We start from the raw sequence: 22947 nt of genomic DNA, 5'->3' as shown, positions 1-22947 counted from the left end.
AAAAGTTTAATACAATTAGATTAAATTGCTAAAAATGCATATAAAAAATATTTAATCATAATAAAACTAATAAATTTAATTCAAAGACGAAAATTAGAAAAAAAAGGATTATGTCATTTAACTGAGATCTACAAACTTAGCTTACTTATACTTTTACTAAACCTTCAAAAGAGCAGAATTAGGTAGTCGAAAACGAACTTGAATAAGTAATTTTGTTTTTGTTTAACCTTTCCTGCCAAAAAATATTTTTAAATAATATTATAATGTGTCTTGACACAATTTAATCGAAATACATTATGGAAAATATTCAAAGTTATGAGTTATAGTGATCAAAGAAGATTAGTTTCGCATATTAGGTTCTTGGGTAGATTGCAAAGTAATACACCCATTTAAATATGCTCTTATTATAATTATTTTATCTAGAAACATTTGAATCAAAATATCATGGGTTTTTCTCGAGCACCAAAATCGAATCCCATTTTATATAATGTTTCATGTATAGCTGTTTTTGCATTTATAATAATAACCGTAATTTTACTTAAACCATGGAACATTCATAAACAGGAAGAAAAATTCATGCTTCGTTCTATTGAGAATTCACCAGAAATAAGGATTCTGTCGTCGGCATTGAATGCAGGTCAACGAAACACTAAATGCAATTATTTCAATTGTTTTGACGTTTATAAATGTGGTCATTCACAAGATAAATTGTCTGTTTACATCTACCCAATTTACAAATACGAAGATGGAAAAGGAGTACCCATTTCGGTATCACATTCTCGTGAGTTTGTGGAAATATTACAAACCATCTACGATAGTCCTTATTACGTTTCTGATCCCAGCAAGGCTTGTATATTTATTCCATCTCTAGATTTACTCAATCAAAATTTAGTCAGATTGAAGGAAACTTCACAAATACTTGCTAATTTACCCTACTGGAATTCAGGTATCAATCACTTGTTGTTTAACATGCTTCCGGGTAGTGTACCTGATTATAATGCAGTTCTTGAAATAGACTCCGACCAAGCAATGATAGCTGGTGCTGGTTTTTCAAGTTGGACTTATCGAAGAACATTCGACATAAGTATTCCAACTTTCAGTCTTATAAACCATCCTTTTGATATTAATAGTTGTAAGGAAGCATCGAGACGTTGGCTCGCTTCATCTGCCCAAATAAATATTCATTTTGAATATCGTCATGAACTTGAAGATTTAGCGGAAGAACACCCTGAATTGCTTGTTCTTGGACGTTGTTCTGAAGATGCTAGTTCCCAGAATGCTACATCTAGGTGTAGAGGGGGAGATACTTACGAATATCCAGCTATATTAGAAGATTCTACATTTTGTATTATAATACGCGGTGCTAGACTCGGCCAACCAGCTTTATCAGAAGCTTTAAAAGCTGGTTGTATTCCGATTGTTGTTGCTGACGGATACATCATGCCGTTTGCAGAAGTCATAGATTGGAAAAGAGCTAGCATTACACTATTTGAAGAAAATCTTGGTGATCTAGTTCACATTTTAAAATCCGTCTCAGACGAAAAGATAACGGAAATGCGTCGACAAGCGTGCTTTCTCTGGCAAAAATATTTTAGTTCCATGAAGCAAATAACTACTGCAACTTTAGATATTCTCCAGTCAAGAATATTTCCACATAGTTCTAAGACATATGAGGACTGGAATGATCCTCCTTCTAAACTTGGAGCCTCTGCACCACTCTTCTTGCCTGCTATTGCTCCTAAATCTCAAGGATTTACTGCTGTTATCCTTACCTATGATAGATTGGAAAGCTTGTTCCAGGTCATTCAAAAAGTTGTCCAAGCACCCAGTTTGGCCAAAGTTCTTGTTGTTTGGAACAACCAAGTCAAGTCTCCACCTCCAGCTTCTGCATGGCCAAAGATCAGTAAACCATTGAAAGTGGTTCAAACGAAAGAAAACAGACTTAGCAATAGATTCTATCCGTATGATGAAATAGAAACCGAAGCCGTGTTGGCTATTGACGACGACATCGTTATGTTGACGGCCGATGAGCTTGAATTCGGTTACGAGGTGTGGCGTGAGTTTCCAGATCGTATTGTTGGATTTCCATCTAGAGTCCACCTTTGGGACAATACAACCAAGAAATGGAAGTACGAGTCTGAATGGACTAACGAGATATCGATGGTTTTGACTGGTGCTGCATATTATCATAAGTACTATAGCTATCTCTATACCAATTCCATGCCTGGTGATATCAAGGAATGGGTGGATGATCATATGAACTGTGAAGATATTGCTATGAATTTTCTTGTTGCTAATGTTACCGGAAAAGCACCTATCAAGGTTACACCACGGAAGAAGTTTAAATGTCCTGAATGCACCAATGTGGAAATGTTATCTGCTGATGTTATCCACATGGCTGAACGTACTGAATGTATAAATAGGTTTGCTCAGAGCTATGGTCTGATGACTTTGAAAACTGTAGAATTTAGAGCAGATCCGGTTCTCTACAAAGACAATTTCCCCGAAAAACTCAAAAGATTCAATAATGTTGGCAGTCTCTAGATTGTGATAATTTTGTTTATTCAAGTAGTTTTATTGTTAAATTATTTTCCAAAATAATTATATTAAATATTATTTTATAATTCTTATTATAAATGTTATTAAAATTATAGTAAATATTTTACTAAAAATATAAATTGAAAGCATTTATATAGTAATATAAACAAATGTTAATGACAATGAGTATTTGACTATGGTAAAAATTGTCAAAAAATTTGCCATTGCATTGTCAGGATTTGAATTTGGAGAAAACTTTCAAAAATTGGTGAATACTTTGAATATTTGTCTAATAATTTGAAATCTTTAAAGCGGGCCTTGCTAGAGTCTAATATTTTTAATTTTTCTGTTACATATGAAAACTAAATTATATTGACATTTAAAAACTGTTAAAAAATTATGCAGATTTTGGATCTTCTTGCTAGTAAAAATGAGGAAATTTTTTATGTGTGCGATCTAAAATGAATTGTGTTTTATGTAAATGTTTCCTCTCAGCAGATATGTTTCTGAAATGTACATTTTGAAATTGTGATGATTTTCAAAACTAGATGCTCTAAGATAGGTATAAAAGTACTTACTAGGCACATAATGCTGTGCCCATTAAAATTAGACGTAATTTTTTTAATTTTTTATGAAGCACCCAATTATAGACATATACGCTTGAAAAGAAAAATATTATGTAAGGATGACTTTTTTCCCCATTATTTAATATTGCAACAAACTAGCAGCTGTATGCACAATTTTTTTTTTGTCTATGTGTTAATTTTTTGTATTATGTAACTCAATGATGTCCAACCTTTGCTTTTTAAAATCAAAACTTTCCTTGTATTTGGGGAAAAAAAATGTAATTCGTTAAAGATAAGAAAGAATTGTGTATGTATTTTTAGTACAGTAAAATAAGAAAGAATTGTGATGTATTTTTAGTCCAGTATTCTCTCGATATCTCAAAAAACTTGTTATGACAAAAAAAAAAATATTTTCCCCCTTAACATTATATATCCACCTTTTTATAATTTGAATTCCTATGTAGAAGAGTTTCTTCTCAAAACCTTATTATGAATTTTGTTCGAAATAGGAATGAAATTTTTTTTGGAAAAATCACGATGTAAAAATGTTAACCAATTCTTTTCTATTTAATGCAAAATTAATTTTCTCTTACTTTTAAAAATAAAATTACCATTGTCGTATTTAGACTTTCAGTAAACTATGTCTGTGTACATTCATAGTAGTTATTGTTATGTTTCATGACTCTACTTTTTAGAGTAATATTTTAGAATAAATTTTTCAATTTTTTCGAAAATATTTAGTTCTGAGCTTGTTATCTTGAAATTTTCTTAGCAATCTCTTCAACTTTTAGATTTCGAGAGTATACTGTATTGGAAAAGCAAATAATCCCTTTAAATTAGCTACAAATCTTTTGTGACTATTTAACTGAGAAACATTGGGCATCTATTAAGTGTGTATATATGTATTTCCTTAAAAATGTAAGTATGTAAATAATGCTTCAAATTTAAAATGAGTGAGTGGATGCTTCTTTAACCAAACAAGAGTTAAAGTAATACTATCGAAAATGTATGCATAACGTTAAAGATTTAGATAGAAAATGGGCCATTAAAATTAATGTGCTCCAGAGCACTGTTAACACTACCCATTTAAAATATGATTGTGATAGTTTGCTGGATCATTTCTAAGCTAGTTAGAATGTTAAAAAAATGTAAGATAATTTCTTTAAATTAAATTAGATAGGAGTATTTTACTATTAGGCCTATAAAGATAGATTTCATCGAAGACTGTATCTACTTAAAAGTGTCCATAAAAACATATTTAAGTTCATAGATGTTTAACTTCACATAACTTACATTTCTAATCCAACTTAATAAAACATGCACCTTTTTTTTTAAAATCAAATTTTCATCTTCATTACGAGTTATTTTTGAATCTCACTAATGTAAATATTTGTTATAATTTTTATGTTACATCAATAAATGTTTTCTTTATATGTTTTGATGTTTAATTTTGTTTTAACAAATATTTCACACAGAAATCTATACAAGATTTTTGTTTCAAGTTCTTGCGAGTTAACAATGAGGAAAAAAATCTGGCGCCTATACACGTTAAACCATAAATATGTTAACTTTTTTTGTGACCACAAATGTTTTGCAAAAAATATGCAAGTATTTCAAACAGGTTTTTCAAAAAAAAAAAAAAAAAAAAGTTTTAACAGATAAGATAAATTAATGGGCTTAAGGGGTGATTTTTGAAATCCAACTTTACTGAGCACATTAACTTGGAGAAGTTAGTTTAGAAATCTACTTCTGAAAAGTATTTGTCACAGCTAATTATAGTTTTTTCTTCAAACAGAAGAATGATCCCGGACCTGAAACTCAGTTCAGGGTGATACTAAAAAGTTCTAATGGGCCAGTTTGCCTTTCTCAGTTTCTGGACATATTTTAAAGCATTAAAAAATATTTAAATTTAGTTTTCTACATGAACTTTACAAAAACATTTCTAAGTTTTTTTTTACACAGAGATATTCCCTTTATATTGAATCTTTTTGATTATTTAAGAATATTGAAGTCTTAATTGAGTTTTCCTTCAAAAAATTTTCTAGATCATGCCATAACCAATTGAACCAAAAAAATATAATGCACATAAACCAGGGACTAATATAGGGGATAAGGACATTTAACTTTCCCGGGGGGGGGGGGGGGGGGTTAGAAAAGCAACACGATTTTGACAGACCGGTTTTACGCACAAAAAGGGGCGTTCGCGTCGTCGTAGTGATTATTTTCTGACATCCCCGCCGTACCTTTGCATTGCGCGTAATCAGTGTTGATCATTAAAAAGCAATTTAATTTAAATTCTAAAACTTTTTTATTTCCGTAAACCAGTATATTATTTTGTATATTGCTTAAAGATGTCTATTCATTACTCATAATTTATTTGTTTGTTTATTGAAGCTTTAAAAGCAGAGATCATTCAGATTACGAGCAATTATATACTATAGTTTCGGTTTTGTTTAGTTTTGGTTTTCAGAACTTAGATTAATTAAAACCGAAGGAAGGATATTTACTTATCCAACCATAGTTATTAGTTTGAAGCGTCTGGTTCTATTACAACTGAAGTATAGATACTTATATTAGCATTTTTTTTATATTTAAAAATATGATTTAACAGAAGGAGTTCGAAACTAAAATCCTTTGAATTTTATAAGTTTACTATTATTGTCTTAAAATCGTAATAATTAAAAATGCACATCAATGACACATTTTTTTAAAGCCATGCAACCGTAAATTTGTTAAATTTTCCGATGAGAATTAAAAATAAAAATCTTTTTCATGAAAATAATTATTCGTAGTATTTATTATGAACTCGATTGTATTATCTATTAATTTCCGATCTTTATTAATGCCTTTGCACAAATAATTATTCAAATTATTATAATATATATATATATATATATATATATATATATCAGTATCAAAATCTCCCAATTCATTACTTAATGTCCGCGTAAGACTATGACTATGTCCGCGTAAGACTTCATTTTGTTTTGATTTACAAGGAATATAGATAAAATAATTCATAATTTATGTAAATATTTAAACATTGCTGCCTTTATGAATGTTTTTCTTAAGAAAACAATCATATTTTGCGTTACACGTAAAGGGAAACCACGAAAATATCTTTCAGATTGCTTGACGCTTAAGGTGTTCCAGCGAAATGCTCAGTAATCGTAATGAATTTTTTTTATATAATAAATAATTTTTTTAGCGTCTTTGACAGACAGTCAATTATTTCGGTGAATATAGCGAGATGCTCTTCATATTTTTTGTAATTTTTAACTTATTCCAAAAATCAAAGTAACGTGCAATTTAAATATCGGCGTAAAACAATGTTTATAAAAATAATTTATTTTAACCAAGATTAAGTTGAAATTAAAGTAATAAAATTTTGCGTTACACGCAAAGGAAAACCTAGAAAATGTTTTTCAGATTGCTTGGCGGTAATAGGATTTCAACTAAACGTTCATCTTTATCTCAATGAAATTATTTTTTTATAAGCAGCCATTTTTTATTATTAATCAGGCCTAGCCGTTGTGGTTCAGAAGATCAGGAGTCTCCTTGAAGTCAGGCTAACCATGGGATGTTTTCCTCAAAATGCAACGTAAATGCGGGCTAGTTCCATCAAGAAGTCCAATATGGAGGCAAATGTCTCTCAATACTTTATAAAGGACTCTCCCTGTCTTTTGGATATGATTTAAAATTGAATTTACGGAGTTAAACATGAGTAGGCGTAAGCACATAATTAGGTCGGCTGTTCGACGATGGTTATAAAATTATGAAATAGATAAGGTATCAACTTGCTGAATATAAACGAAAAGCTCTTCTTTTTAACTCAACCAGTAAAACAAAATAAGTTACAATTTAAGTATCGAATTACAATTATATACTTATGAAAGTTATAAAAATAACCTATTTTAAATAAAATTAAATTATCAAATTTTGCGTTACATGCAAAAGAAAACTACAAATGCGTTTTTCAGATTGTTTTTATCGGTAATAGGTATTCCAGCTAAATGTTCATTATCTAAAAGAAGTTATTTTTAAATAATCAATAATTTTTTTTCTTCCCATCCTTGATAGATGGCTTAACATCTTTGTGATTATAAGGAAACGTCCTTATTATTTTTAATTTAACCCAGAAATCAAAATTACTCATAAGTTACTTGGAGTACAAACATAATCATTAAAGTTATGAAAATAACTTATTTCAATTAAGACTAAATAGAAATAATCAAATTTTGCGTTACATGCAAGGAAAAACCGCAAAAAAGTCTTTTAGATTGCTGAACGGTAATAGGATTCTAGCTAAATGTTCGTTATCGCAATGAATTATTTTTTCAACAATTACTTTTTTTTATCATCCTTGAGAGACTAATTGTCATATTAGTTGATGTTGTGAAACACTTTTTACTTTTAACACGACCCAGAAATCAAAGTACCTTGCAATTTAAATATCAGAGTAAAATCATGTTTATAAAAGCTTTTGTAGTAACCTATATTGTATTTAAAATTAAATTAAAATTTAGACAAATCAAATGTTGCGTTAAATGCAAAGGAAAACCACGGAAAAATCTTTTAGATAACTGAACAATAATAACATTACAGCTGTATGTTCATTATCGCAATGAATTATTTTTTTAACCATTAATTTTTTTATCATCCTTGACAGACAATTTGTTATCTTAGTGGATGTTGTGAAATACTTTTCATATATTTTTAACTTTTAACACGACCCAGATATCAAAGTACCTTGTTATTGAAATAGAGGAGTAAAATCGTACTTTGAAAAACTTTTTGAATGAAAATAATTAGAATTTCCATTACACACAAATGAAAACCAAGAAAACGCTTTACTAGCAAACTAATTGTATGCTAACAGGCTAGCTTGGAATGTTTACTAAAATGTTCTTTATTTTATTTATTTTTTGTAAGTACATAAATTGTGTGTTTTATTTTATTTCAAATATTTGAATTTCAGAATGATATAAAGAATTAAATTTTAAAAACACATTAGTTTTTTTTTTTTTTAATTTTAAAATTTACGAATTATAAATCTTTAAAAAAATCTGGAGAAAAAAAATGTGTCATAAAATTTGCGAATTTCAGATTTTTCTGGCAAAGAGACTGAATGTTATCAATTATTATTAATCATTACAACTTATAAAAATCAAATAAAAAAAAGAACAAATTATGTACAGCTGCAATAAACAAGCACCGCAGTTCACTAGAGGGTGTGGACATAGAGTACAAACTAGTTACTAGACCAGTGATGTCAACGTTCACCGTGACGTCCGTTTGGTCGAGTGATTGATCTTTCTGCCTTTATATCTATGACATAAACTGAAAAACTAAAGCAGTATACTGAATATTCAAGGTAAGTGCCAATGGGAAAACAAATTTATGTGAGTAGTATGTTAAGGACAATCTATAAATATGTACCAAAAGGTTTTAAATTCTATTAGAGAATATTTTCCTGTTTTGTGGATTATGTCATAAAAGAGTAACAAAATGTTGTAACAGTTAAAAAAAAAAAATTAAGATTGAACTTTATTCTTTGAAGCTATAGAATTTTCTAGTCAAATAAAACAAAAAGAAAATTAAAACTTTTTAGCATTCTAAACTATTTGTATAGCTGATCAAAATTCTATAGTAGTTATCCAACATAATTTTTCTTTAAACTACCAAGTAAAATTAAATCATTACCTTAAACATAACAAACCAATATATTATCAATATGAAATTTTAATATTTGTTAGAAGTCTCAGTCCCGCAAGGATATTGCAGAAAAAACTTAGGTATTTTTTTTGTTGTAAAAATATTCATAAAAATTCCGAGATAAACAGATTAAAATAAAAAACAATCACTTATACATTTCTAGAAAACCTAGCTATTTCATTCAAATAAAATTTTTATTCAGAAATGTAAGATCTTTCAGATCGGAATATGTAAAAATATTATATTTTGCTCCTAATTTATTCATTATTTATGTCCTTAGTGAATATAAAAGGTAGATAATACTTACAATCTAGGCAAAAAAATAAAATAGTATGTTAAGTTTCTTAAACTAAAAGTGTCATATTTAAGAAATAGGCATTGGAAGAAAAAAAAGAAACAGAAAAATATAAAACATAAACAATGTGATTTATTATACAAATTCATGACAGCTAAAATGATCTCAGGATCAATAATTGTAGTGAAATTATTCATCATGTGAGGAACTTTTCTTTTTTTTCTTTTTCTTCTTTTCAGAACCCTTTGAAAAAGAAAATAAATATTAAGTTTTCATAATTATAATAAGTTAACAAAACATAAGTAAAAATAATATATATATTTTATTTTTAAAAAAGAAAATTAATTCAATTTCCTTTCTTATATTAAGAGGCAGCTTCCAATGTTTTTTTTCTTCAATCTGAAATATTTCATTGCAAACTCTAAAATTATTTCCCACAAAAAATCCACCTTAACAGTAGATATAATAGAAAAATATTTTTATACAGGTAAACATGATTTTTATTTATGTAAAGATTAAAACAAAAGTGTTGGGAATCAAAATTTGGCGTTTTAGTTTTTACAAGAGAAACTTATTACAAATAGGAAAACAGTCAAATTTTCTTGACATAATAAAACGTTAGAAACAAAGTTAATTAAATTACAATACAAAATAATACAATTTAATAATTATATTGTATAGTGAAGAACCCAATGCTAAATTAACTACGTAGAAAAAGCCGAATCTCAAGCATTTGCATTTAATATTTATCAATTTATGGGAATAAAGCTTTGAAAAAAGGAGAGGAAAAAATACACTATCTCATGCCTAATTCATACTTTAAATAGTGAAAATATAAGATAAATATGAAACATTTATTTAAATTAAAGAGATTGTTATTATGGAAAAGCAAAACCAATAGACAGTGAAAAAAAGTTTTTGTATGATAAAAGAAAGCCATATCAAATATATAATTAGAAACTAAACATAAAAAGGCAACTAATAATAGCTTAAAAGTGCGTTTATAAAGTTGATACTTACCATGGAATCTACTTCAGGAGCAGGAGATTCTTCTACCTGTTCCGTGGAATGTTTATGCTTCTTATGTTTCTTTTTCTTTTCTACAACAGCGGCAGCAGCTGCCTCTTCTCCACTAGATTCGGAAACTTCTCGCTACAAATGAAAAAGGAATTCAACTTCAATCGTAAAATACTAAATAAATTTATAAAATGATCTGAAATAAAGAATAAAATACTGATAACATTTTGAAATGAAATTAAAAATTTATTAATTAAAATAGCTTCTTCGTAGGATATTGGATGGAAAATGGTATAATTCGCAGGAAAATGGTATAATTTGCTGTCGAATACATATTTTAGAAGATGTAATTTTAAAGGAACTTATTACTCTCTAATATTAAATTTTCTTCTTATTTCATACATACAAATTTAAAAAAAAAAAAAAGCCCCTAAGAGAAATTTGAAAACTGTTTGGATGTAAAATTTTGTTATGAAGTAGAGACCACAAACTGCTCCTAGTGACTTTATTATAATTAATTTTTCTTTTGATTTATTCAAATTCTTATTAAGATTTAAAAATGTTAAATGGAGAATTTTTTTTTTTAGTAAAATGACATTTTAATTATTAAAGTTCAATTTTTAATCAACCAAAAACTATTAATGTAATGAGATCTACCTTATTAGAAATTCTTAAACTATTAGGTACTGTGTGAAAAATTTTATAACCAATGTTGGACAGAAAATTCATATAGTAGTGTGTCCATCCTTAAATCTCTCTCAGTATCCTAGTAATTATGAACCTTTAAAAGATAAAGTAACAAACAAGGAGCAAATTTGCTGATCACAAAAACTTTTTCTGAGAAACAAATGCACATTTTCGTTATACGGGAGAATAATAAAAACTTCCCTTGGTTAGCTTCATGGTAGGAGAACTTCTAAGAGACTGGTTGGAGACATGTTTAGTGAGAAACCCACTTTCTAATAAAAATTTAGTTCCAAGTTACATATGACTAATTTTATTCATACATGCCTCTTTTTAAGATTAACATTAAAAATGCTTTTTTCTTTGTTGACCGCTAAAAATTTATTTATTAAATTAGCATGGTTCTAACATTAAATTCAGTAGAATTGCCAGCTAAGTTATGTCAAATACAATTAAATGACTTATATTTATTGATTACAAGATATTTTTATTAACAGAATATTATAAGTTTAATTTTAATAAAGAAATGATATGAAAAGAGTGCTTAATAAAGAATTGAAAAAATAAATAAAGGAAACATATTTACTTAAATATTAAAAAAATTATCTCAGGGTGTATAGCCATATCTTTTCAACAAAAAATAAGCAACTTTTATGTATTTTTCAAGAACTCAAAAAATATTTTTAAGCACTCGTATACATTAAAAAAAGGCAAAATAATTTTCAAAGACTTGACATGACCATGATAAAATAACTAGCTTCTGACAAAGTACCCTTTTCCTGCCAGGATATATATTATATTAGCCACCATTAAAAGATCGAGAGATTTTTCGGTTCAATTTCAGAGGGTGGAAATGAGGCCTGAAATTGAGGAAATCTCGCAAAATACAGCAGAAAATGCACATTAGAACGCTAAATTCTCACCGAACTCAGACTAGTAGATGCACATCCAGACTCTCAAGTATTTCATCAAACATGTAAAATGGATCGGAATTTTCATACACTATGAAAATTCCAATCCATCGAACCCATAACGTTGAATAGAACAATACGAAAAGCACGCTTTTGTGCAATACATGGCGAAAATCGACATGGTGAAGAAAAACAATCTCTCCAAGAATCTCACTTCATTTAAAAACCACTAAATTTTAAAAAGTTGTCTTTTCTTAAAGTAATATACACAGTTAAATCAAATATTAACACATATCACGAAGAATAATGAAAACTGAGAACCAAAGTAAAATAACTGACAGAAAAAACAGTGTCTTCATTCTCTTTTAATAAAAGATCAATTACCTTCATAGGAGTGGACGTTTCAACTTTGACTTCTCGAATTTTTGCAACAGGCGTAGCAACTTCACTTTTGACTTTACTGTAAAAAAAAAGAAAGCATTGAAAAACAAGAAATGCTTGAAGCACAATACAAAATTATAGAATACTGCAATCACTTCAGTTCAAAGCAAAATAAATAAAACAAACAAGGATACTTACACATCACTATATACTGAACTCCAATCAGCAGGAGTATTTTCATTTGGCTTACCATACTTGTCTAACAAGCCATCCTTTACCATTTTTTTCTTTAAGGTGGCCTAAGAAACAACACAGTATTAAGCTACACAAATAATAGAATAGACTTTGTTGTACACAGAGGTTCAGTTAATATACTTGTATCAATTTATATACCATGCATGTTTTGTATTTAACATAATATTTTGAATAGGATTTATAATTAAATTACATACCAATGGAGAATACCAACCATTATAGTAACTAATTTAAGAAAAAACTTAGCTCCAACAAAAATCTTGGTGTTGGATTTTCAAAATCTCGTGAATATAAATTGCAATATCGAATTTAAAAAATGGGTAATACGAATTGTGACCCTGTATTTTAAATTCGCATGAATGCTTCATGGTTCCCACTCAATTTCAGAAAATAAATTCTTGGACTTTTCCAGGTATATTAGGTAAATTTCAATAGAAATCCATACCATATTTTATCTACACAACATATAATGGAATGAGAAGAGAAACATGGAAAAGATACACGAAAAAGAGGAATAACTTGAATCTCTACAACTGATTACTGTTCTTGACAATTCTAAGACTAGTTATTTTCCAGGCACAAGGTTTTTTTGTAAAAAATTGCAACTTTCCCTGTTTTTAAAGAGTCAAAATTAAATTCCCTGACCATTCCAGGTTTTTTCTGTTCTTCCTGGACCCTGGGATTGATATGCTTTGATGGGTGTGAAATCTATTCATTGAACTTGATCCTGCATTAGTAGTTCAACAGCTGCAAATCATGGCTCATGTTTTCTCTTCCGTTTATGAATGCCTCACCATTATCATCCTTTAAATGCTCCTATTTACATGGGTATTGCACTTGAAGTTGCAATGTTTAAATCTAAACCCATTATTTGATTAATTGTGAACAGCTAGGCTACAAACTTGAATGTTTGCTAGTATGTTGCTCTCAAAACAGCTCCACCAATATGAATTTATATTCAACTCTAAATTATATGTTGCGTCAAAATAAATAAATAAATAAAAGAAAAGCAGATTATCCAACCATGGATAATTGGGAGCTTATGGTATAAAATATGCAATAGACGATAATAGAAAAAATTAAGTTCTAGAAGAAAAAAAAAGGTATACATACTGTGGGTCCTAACCCCCATTTTCGTGGATATGTGTCTCGTTCCATTACAACTCTTTTGAGTTTTGCAATGACTCCATGATTGCAACTTGCAATAGTGGATGTGGTCATTAATGCAATACCTAAAAAATAAAGTAAAATTAAAAACCTATTTTTAACAGAATTTAAAATGTGTGCAGCTCATTTATAATTAGATAGCTCAGATTATTGCTTAGAATTATGAATTAATTACGAAAGAAAAAAACTGAATAAAAAAATTAGCTCTACAACTATGAAGTAATCACTGCTAATCTAAATAACAATTTACCTATGAGACACTTTAGAATGTTTTGGGAAATAGGACGTAACCATAGCAGATTAACATCAAAGATTAATGGATTGTTTATCACTTATCAATATAGCCGAAATTGCTAATAATGAGAGTGAAGTGACTAGTAAAAAATGGCACCCAGAAAATATTGTAGAAATTTATACATATTTTCTAAGATATAAACAAAATACCGTTCTTTTCTCCTTTTCTGTAGAACATAAAAAAAGTTATTTCATTTGATTTGAACTACCTTATTGTTTCTTTTTTTGGGTAATTAACCATAACTTCAGATAAGAGACTCAACATTTGAAAGAAAGAAGTTCAGGTGCTTTTAAAAACATTAATGTTTCTGCTGAATTTATAACACACTAATTTTCAGCTGTCTTTAAAGGGTTTTTAGCTAAATTGGAATGGTGGAAATTTTACGAATCACAAAAATATTGCTTGGTCAAATTGGGGTTAGCTCGTTAAAAGTAAACTATGCTACAAGACTTAACATTGAACCAACCAAAAATTTAAGATGTGTTCATTAAATCCAAATTCTTGTTAAATCAAGACTCATTATAAGAGATTTCTCTGAATTTCTCTTAAGTTATGCTGATTTGTTCAACAAATGTAAAGGAAATGATTTCTTGAACCTATGGGTACTGTGTCATATAACTTACTAGATAGATTATATAAATAAACACATAACTAAAAATGAACGTAAAATTGAAAGTGCAAAAATGCACTGTAATAATAAAAACAAAAATAATACATAAATAATAATTTTTTTTTTAAAAAAAAGCACAAATAAAATACAGCTCTAACCCCAAAATATTTAAACAACTTAAGGCTGAAGAGAAAAGAATCCCTTCAAATCAGACAGCAGTTTTGTGTACTATATGAAGCCAATACAGCAGGGAAAAGAGCCATATTAGTCTTACCCAAAGCGATAGCTTCACCTTTAACCGTCATAATTACTATTTCTTGGTTCAATTCAATGTTGTCTTCATACCTAAGAACACCAGGCAACATCACTTTTGCACCGTAACAGATAGCATTTACCTAAAATAAAAATGATAAAATCAATGCAGCAATGTTCAAAAGCTCAGTTAAAAAAAAAAAAAAAAAAAAAATTAAACCATCGAAAATTACCAAGTGTATCAGGTAAAAAAAAAAAAAAAAAAACTTTCTTTCACTTTTTACTAATATCTCTTCAAATACACTAATATAATTTAATAATTATAAAATAATATCATTATTAAAATAATTATACCTAGCTCATATTAGTAAAATTTTAATGAGATAATAAAACATTTATGAAAACTATTAGATTAAAGATTTAGTTACTCACGGCAGAATCTTTCACAATAACTCTTTTATGGGTCACAAGCAATCCCTCAAGTGGTTGAATAACTCTTCGTAGATAAGATTCATCTTTGTGGTTATTGTACACATACATGGCATCTAAAACATCATGCATTGTGTATAGACTTTGCTGGAAAAGATGCAAAACACCTATTTTTAATTTATGTACATTGTGTATTTAAATTATGTACAGTGCATTCATGAATAACTTATGATCTAATGTTTGGATCCTCATGTTCTAGGACTAAAACTCAAAAGGCTCAAGAGGGTAATTTTTAATATGGAAACTAGTAAGCGCAGACATTTTAAATTACGAAATCAGACACAAAAATGTACTTTCTCTGAATGAACATAGTTCTTTCTCTCTCGATGAATTTGGATTATATAAGGGGCAGCTGCTATCTAGGAAATATAGTTCCAATCGTCTGAACAGGAGAGTGCCCCAAAAATTGGACTTTTTAATGTCAATTTTACTTCATCAGTATTTCGTTATGAAGAGATTGAAGAAATTTGGAAGTGAGCTGAAAATTTTTCGTACTCAGTTACAAAATTCGTTTATTCAAACATAATTCTAAGGAAGAAAAAAAAAATTGCGGTAAATATTTATTATGATGATCATTTATAATGGTTGAAAAAATGTTTGAATTGTAAGGTATAAAATTTTTGGGTCATTTCAAAAAATATAATTTTACACAGCAATTACACAAAATTTGACCACAATCAGTCGAATAGTTCCTGAGAAAACAAATTCTAAATATCTAACTTGTTTGGAATTCCATTATATCAATTACACAAATAGTTAATAATTATATAAATAGTGTATAAATAAATGATTCAATTATATAAACAGTGAATCTCGGGCAAATCTTTATGGATAAAACAAAGCTCTTAACCACATTAACTATTACTAAGCATTATTGAAGCAAAAATTAACAAATATATCTGTTTGTATTTACAGTGTTCTCAATCTTTTATCAAAGCAAAAATTACACACCTTTTTAAAGAATTAAGGATAGTTAAAGAAGCATAATTATTTATCATCAAATACACTTATACCCTCAGTGACAGAGTGGATTACTTACTTAAAAAAAAACAATTTCATTGTATTGCAAGTACTAATAGAATTGTATTTATCATGGAACTATTTACTTTTTAATACAAGTGAAAATTTTTAAAAAAATGTTACTACTTTATCACACACATTTATTTAATTCATTACAATTTTTAGAATTTTCTTCTTCTTTTTTTTTTTTTAGTGGCCAGTGGGAGGATAAGAGCTCACTTATAAGAGTGACTTAAGGACTGTGGGAACTCATTTTCAGCCTCCCATTTCTCTCCAACTTATATTCTAGTTTGTTTAAACTCATTGTGGATGCAAGAAATGTTACATTTAATCTGTTCAGCGACAAAAATACTAGAGTTTTATAAAATATAGAAAGTAATCACTGGGTAATGATTTGACATGATTATATAAGCTGCATTATTTTAATTAAAATATTACGATGTTATACGTATCAGATATCAGTAACATCAGACATGATGTTATACGTATTCATTCTAGACATTTACGTACCTGCCAACATTGGAAATATCGGAGATTTTACGATCGACATTTTTTAGAGTGGAATACGAATACTTAATATACGAAATATTTTTAAAACCATTATTTATAATTACTTAAACTATAAACATTCAACATACTGCAGTGCTGGCTATAGCACTATCTGTTGAGGATTAAGAGAAGTATTTTTGCCATCAGTGGATATTTTATTAAAATTTTTTTTTCTTTTTTTTTCAAATTTGAGAATATATGGGTAAACAGGAGACTTGGCAGGTATGCATTTAGCGGACTCAAAAAGTTTAAAAAGATTTATAGAACAATTCAATATCAGTGTCTTTCAATATATGGTTTCAATGCATAACTTAATCATTACCTTTTCACTTTGAATACCAGAACGAACTCTTCTTAGTTCTTGCATCTGACCACCAACACCTAAGGCCAAGCCCAAATGAACACACATGGTCCTCACATAGGTACCTGCTTCACAGCTCACCCAAAATATACCTGTACATTAAATTACACACAATATTTATTAGGTGCTAATTTATATAAAATAACATCAAGTAGGAAACATAACGATTAACAATAAATACATCTCAGCTTCAACAAATTATATAGTCTAAGTTGTGTTATTTTTTTATTTATCTAAACAGATATTCCTGACTTAATCACACAAATTTTTTTAATCTTCATTGAAAAGTTGCAGGGACCTTAAGAATAAAGCTAGGATTCAACAATTATGCATACATTTTTAACAATTGCTCGATTCAAGCTTTTCTTTTGTACTAAACCTTAACATATAGCTTCGTTGAGTTACAATAAAAGGTTTCTTGAAACATATGAATCTAGGATTTGAAAATTGAAGATAGAATTTTTATTATTATAACAGTCATATAATTCTCTAAGGTACAATTCTTCACAATTATTACCCTTACTATTAAATGAATGATAATTGAAATAACAAACCGAAATTTACAGTTGATTTTTTCTAAAAAATTGCGTAAATTTTAAGAACCTAAAATTTAACAATTATACAAAAAAATTTCACTATTTTACAATCCAATAAATATATATATATTTTTAACAAAACCTTTACAATTTTAATGGATTGTAACCAAAATCAATCTATAGGTACTATTGAATTTTTTACAATAATAATCGAATTAACAAATCTAAACTTATACAACTAAACAATTATATAAAAAAATTTCTGTAACAAAGCTCTTCAACCTTCATCGAAACTATAATAAATATTTATTATAGTATATTAAATATACTATAAAAAATATTTATAATTTAAATTAAAAAAATAATTTTTAAAAAGAAACTAACAAACCTAAATTTTTTTCCATATCAAACTCATACAGCTTAACTTCATAAATTGTCCTTATACGCAATTGTCTTTTAACAGCAGAAATGAGAGGTGGTCTTTGAAACAAAGCTCCAGTCAACAATTCAAGACCCTAAACGAATTCAAAACTTTTTTCATGAAACAAATAAACTATGTATTTAATTTTCAAAGATTAGAACAAATAGTATTTTCATAAATAATTCAGGAAAGACAAAAAATTTAATGAATATGCAAATAAGTATATCCATTGAACAATAATGGGATTGGATAAATCACAATACCTTGCTAACTTTAACAGGATCTTCAACAGAATTATGCAACTTGAAAATGGCAACATACTCCTTTCCCGCACCTTGCTGTGACTTAACAAGACGAGTGGCCCTACCAATACAAACAACCAGGCACCCAGTAACTTTTGGGTCAAGGGTACCACTGTGACCAGTTTTTGGAACTTCTAATATTCGCTTTAACCATGCCACAACTTCATGTGATGATGGATTGGAAGGTTTGTCCAAATTAATAAAACCTGACGTAATATAGTCACGGATTTCTCTCTGAAGAGGTGAACATCCACTTGGAATAGGTGTGTAGTGATTAGTCCTGACATTTAATCTGTCAACATTCTGAAATAAAAATTATAAGAAACAGAGAAAAAAAAATTAATATATTTCAGCCAGGATAAATAATTAAAATAGACATATCTGAATAAATATACACCATATAAAAACCATTAAAATTTGTAGAGGAAACTGCACTACCATCTACTCAATAGTATAACTATTATAAAAAATCCAGGATTGTTAAAAATCAAGTTTTCTTATTGTTAAAAATATTTAATAATTATAAACTAATTTTTAATCATAATTTAATCACTAAAAATCAAATCACAATTATTTTTATACAAGCACAACACCATCATTAATTGTAAAGAGGGAGAGTTAATTTTTCATTTAGACATATAATAAACTGAAGATTATCTTTGACCAGAAAATATTAAAAAAGAAAAGAAATAATTATTCTATATTACTCCAAATAGAAAAAGCGTTTTAAAAAGTTTAACAGACTTATTAAGAATTAACAGACTTATCGGGAATTAATATAATATATATGAGACAGTAATTAATTTAGTTTTAAATGATAATATTTTAATTATCATTACTAGATCTCTTGCGAGGTTATTAAAAGAAATAGAAATTTGCAACAGGGAAAAAATTAATATATTTACGTTTCATAGCATTTAGAGGATTACAGGGTAATATAAATAAGACAAATAAGAAAAATGATAATTGGAAACAAATAATAATCTATGAAAAACAATAAGCAAGCAGTTAAATATTACCTTTAACAGTAATGGCCAATCACAACTGTTTAATGTGGCTGGCTTTTCAGAGGGAGAAAGCATAAAATTTTCTTCGCATTGTATTTCCTAAAACAGATTTAAAATTATAATTTCATTTTTTAAATATCAATAAAAAACAGTTTCAAACTGCACATAAGGCCATTTTAAATTGTGTAAAAAAAATTTTTTTAGAGAAAGCATTTAAAGGTTTAAAGCATATTAATACAAGATGGAAATATATTTTTTAAATTAACAACTCTTTATCTTCTCAAAATAACATTTTATTAAAATCAAAAAGAAATCGCTTTATTAAAATCAAATCATTTTTCTGACTTTATTGATTTTATTCAGCACAACACTTTAACAACAAATGAAGCCGATTAAAAAACAACAGAGATCTTTTGCAATAGCTACATTAATAAATAGTTATTTTTCATCCCTCATATTTAGTGCTCTGGATTCTGAAATAACTAGCATAATTGATTAAAGGATATCTAACTTTCTTCGCAAAGGTGAGTAAGCATGTCTCATCTTTTATTATTATTAACATTAATTGCTTTTGAGCAAACCGGAATATATATTATAAGAAATCAATAGGATTTTGATCCTATTATAATCATGTAATAGGATCAAAATAAGTGACAATGAGAAATTAATTTGAAAATGTAGGATTACCAATTCAGCTATATATGAAGGTTTAACAGCAACTCTAAAAGTCTTTTAGATAATTGAAGATTAAACTGATGTCTCTACTTCTTTTATTATTATTAACATTAATTGCTTTTGAGCAAACCGGAATATATATCATATGAAATCAATAGGAATAAAATCAATACGATTTTGATCCTATTATAATCCAAGGGATCAAAATTAGAGACAATGAGAAATTAATTTGAAAATGTAGGATTACCAATTCAGCTATATACATATGAAGGTTTAACAGCAACACTAAAAGTCTTTTAGATAAAATAAGTAATTATGTCAAAAAGAATTTCACAAATTATAAAACAAACATATAATAACTATTAAACCATCCAAATTTTTCACAACCTGAATAGCATAAATTTTTTTTACAGAAAAATCAAGTTAAAAATGTTTTTAGAACTAGGCCCATTTTTACATTTTTAACTACTCTCAAATCTACATAAAATTGAATATTTAATATATATATATGTACACACATAACTACTGAATATAAAAAAAGATTAACCTGATAAAAAAATACATTTTAGAGTTAAAAAAGACTTGAAGTTTTAAAATTAAGCAACACATTAAATACATTTTATAGTATAATACAACAGTGAAAAGAAATGACTATAGAATGAATCAAGTAATTTACAAACTTAATACAAAATAAGAGGGATAAAAAATAATAATACTCCAAGAGTCTTGGACTTCTTTTTCTTCTTCTTTTCAGGTGTTTTGCTAGTATCTAAAGAAAGAATTCAAAAGTCAACAATTTAAAATTCTAAATTAAATGTACAGACATTTTGACTTATAAATTTAGAATCACTAAAATTTGTTTTAATTAAGATGTATTTTCATCCTAAAATTTAGCAAAAATATATTAATATTTCTTTTGTTAAATTTAAGATATTTTAAATTGAATACTGCAAATTTATGAATTCTTATTAAATAAAATTAATAGGTTTAATCAAAATTCAATTTCATAGAGATCCACACAATCCCAAGTAGCAAAAAAACTTGGACCCTCATTGGGCTAATATTCACGAATCTTGGCTCTATAATTATTCAAAGAGCCGTTATTTTTCCAATATTGGCCTTACATAGAATTTTTCGATTCATCCGATATTTTGCAGCCACTTTACAACCAATATCAGTTTTTTATAGAATTGTCAGATTCTCCGATATTTTATAACCATTATTTAGCAAATATAGGTTCTATATTGGCCAATATTAAAAAATCTAGGGATCCTGATATTGGTTCTTTGATGTTTGTTCTTATAGGATCCATATTGAGACCAACTGGGGACAAGGTAAAATTGTTACTAAGGACATTTTATCTATAATCCATACCATATTTTATTTATACCATGCAATTTTCCATCAGAAAACTTTTTTAAAATTATTAAAGTCAAATATTAGTTTTGTGAGCATTAGAATGAAAATGGAAAAGTTTCACTATAAAGAGAAATTTAAAAAATAATTACAATAGAATTAATTAACTCAATATCAATAACTTATTACTATTACATACAAATCTAAGACTGGTTATTTTCCAGGTATAATACAGGAATTTACCAGATTTTTTTTTAAAAAAATTTCAAGGTTCCCTGATTTTCAGAGTTAAAATAAAATTTCCTGACAATTTCAGGTTTTCCCTGACCTGTTATGCTTAGGGAAAATCTCATTGAACAAGCATTCATATTTGGAGTGAAAAATTTACATCTTTTTTTTTTGTCACGCATATTGAACAGCACATCTAAATTTCAAATTAGTTTTGAAGTAATTCTTTGTAAATGGAGTTTATTTTAATTGTACCAACTAACTGTTGAAAATGAATAATTTTTGCAACCATCTAGTCTAACGCTTTTAAAAGCTGTTCAGCTCATCTTATTGTCTCAAACATCTCATAAAACTTTAAGTTCCGTTTCAGAAAAAAATCAAATGCACGATTGGATTTGCTTATTTCATAAAAGCATTTTCTTTATTTTAGAGACATAAGTTATATAACATGTAAAAATAAATATTTTACATATTTAATAGTTATAGCATGTTTATTAAATCTAAAATAAAATGTGAAAAAAATGGAGCTATGCATAATAAACATTCGAAAATTCATGAAGGAAAGAGTAAACACGATCTAAGAATGAATGCAATTTTACATGCAAATTAAAAGTAGAAAAGGCAATTACATTGATTGTAAATTTTTATTGATATATTTTAAGATATTAAAACCTTTAAGGACATCAACGTGGGAATAAGTTGATTGTCGTATAGGCAAGTTATCAGATACATATATTACAATATAAAATACAAATAATGTAAAATAAAGTTAACCTGGATCCATTCCTAAAACGTCAGAAGCCTGCATATTTATAATAATATATAATAACTAATTTTCTTAACTATGTAAACACCGGCTACATTACTTTAACAACAGAGACCACATGTAATAACTAAAACAAAGATAGCGATTAATCGATTTGGATGAGACCCCCTGGAAGTTTTATTTCAGCGGTGGCCCATCGAAAAGAAGGCCGTTTTCACTGCACGTGAGAAGAAGAATTTGGACCTTCACTGCATTCAAAGATCCAAGACGTGTGTGCGATTCTTTGGAAGCCACAGATAAATAAGCATTCTCACAATTGTCGCACCTCCAATCACCATCGAAAAAATAGAAGAACGTGATTCTAGAGCTTTTTGCGGGAGAGAGTTTCTCTCTAATCAAATTTTCATATCAGCTCAATCGCGTTCACCCCGACGTAGCATTCCTACTGTATACGATTCGCATATGCGATCGTACGTCAATGCGATTCACGCATGCACGAGTGGCACGTTTTGAATGTCATTTCTAAACATTTGCATGCTCGTCTAGGATAA

The 22947-nt window shown here is 28.0% G+C and overlaps 2 protein-coding genes across 2 annotated transcripts; one reads left to right on the top strand and one right to left on the bottom strand.

Moving 5' to 3' along the window:
• Positions 1 to 167: 167 nt before the first annotated feature.
• Positions 168 to 4537, top strand: sotv (exostosin glycosyltransferase sotv). The gene has a single exon (XM_016049346.4). The coding sequence runs from the start codon at positions 445 to 447 to the stop codon at positions 2542 to 2544; it is 2100 nt and encodes a 699-aa protein (XP_015904832.3). The 5' UTR covers positions 168 to 444; the 3' UTR covers positions 2545 to 4537.
• Positions 4538 to 9226: 4689 nt separating this feature from the next.
• Nop60B (dyskerin pseudouridine synthase 1 Nop60B) lies at positions 9227 to 22530 on the bottom strand. The gene is made up of 13 exons (XM_087152319.1): positions 22405 to 22530; positions 20763 to 20815; positions 19384 to 19470; positions 18326 to 18667; positions 18030 to 18156; positions 17067 to 17197; positions 15119 to 15262; positions 14709 to 14829; positions 13476 to 13594; positions 12306 to 12406; positions 12111 to 12186; positions 10135 to 10266; positions 9227 to 9357 (listed from the first exon to the last, which is right to left on the bottom strand). Exons 1-13 carry the CDS (start codon positions 22436 to 22438, stop codon positions 9304 to 9306), a joined length of 1521 nt encoding a protein of 506 aa, XP_087008445.1. The 5' UTR covers positions 22439 to 22530; the 3' UTR covers positions 9227 to 9303.
• Between the last annotated feature and the right edge of the window lie 417 nt (positions 22531 to 22947).

This window comes from Parasteatoda tepidariorum, chromosome 9 (genome assembly GCF_982258835.1).
Source record: "Parasteatoda tepidariorum strain Cologne lab strain chromosome 9, Ptep-v5.0, whole genome shotgun sequence".
Lineage (NCBI taxonomy): Eukaryota > Metazoa > Arthropoda > Arachnida > Araneae > Theridiidae > Parasteatoda > Parasteatoda tepidariorum.
The sequence above is the reverse complement of the archived record's forward strand: the minus strand, read 5'-3'. Positions and strand labels throughout refer to the sequence as shown.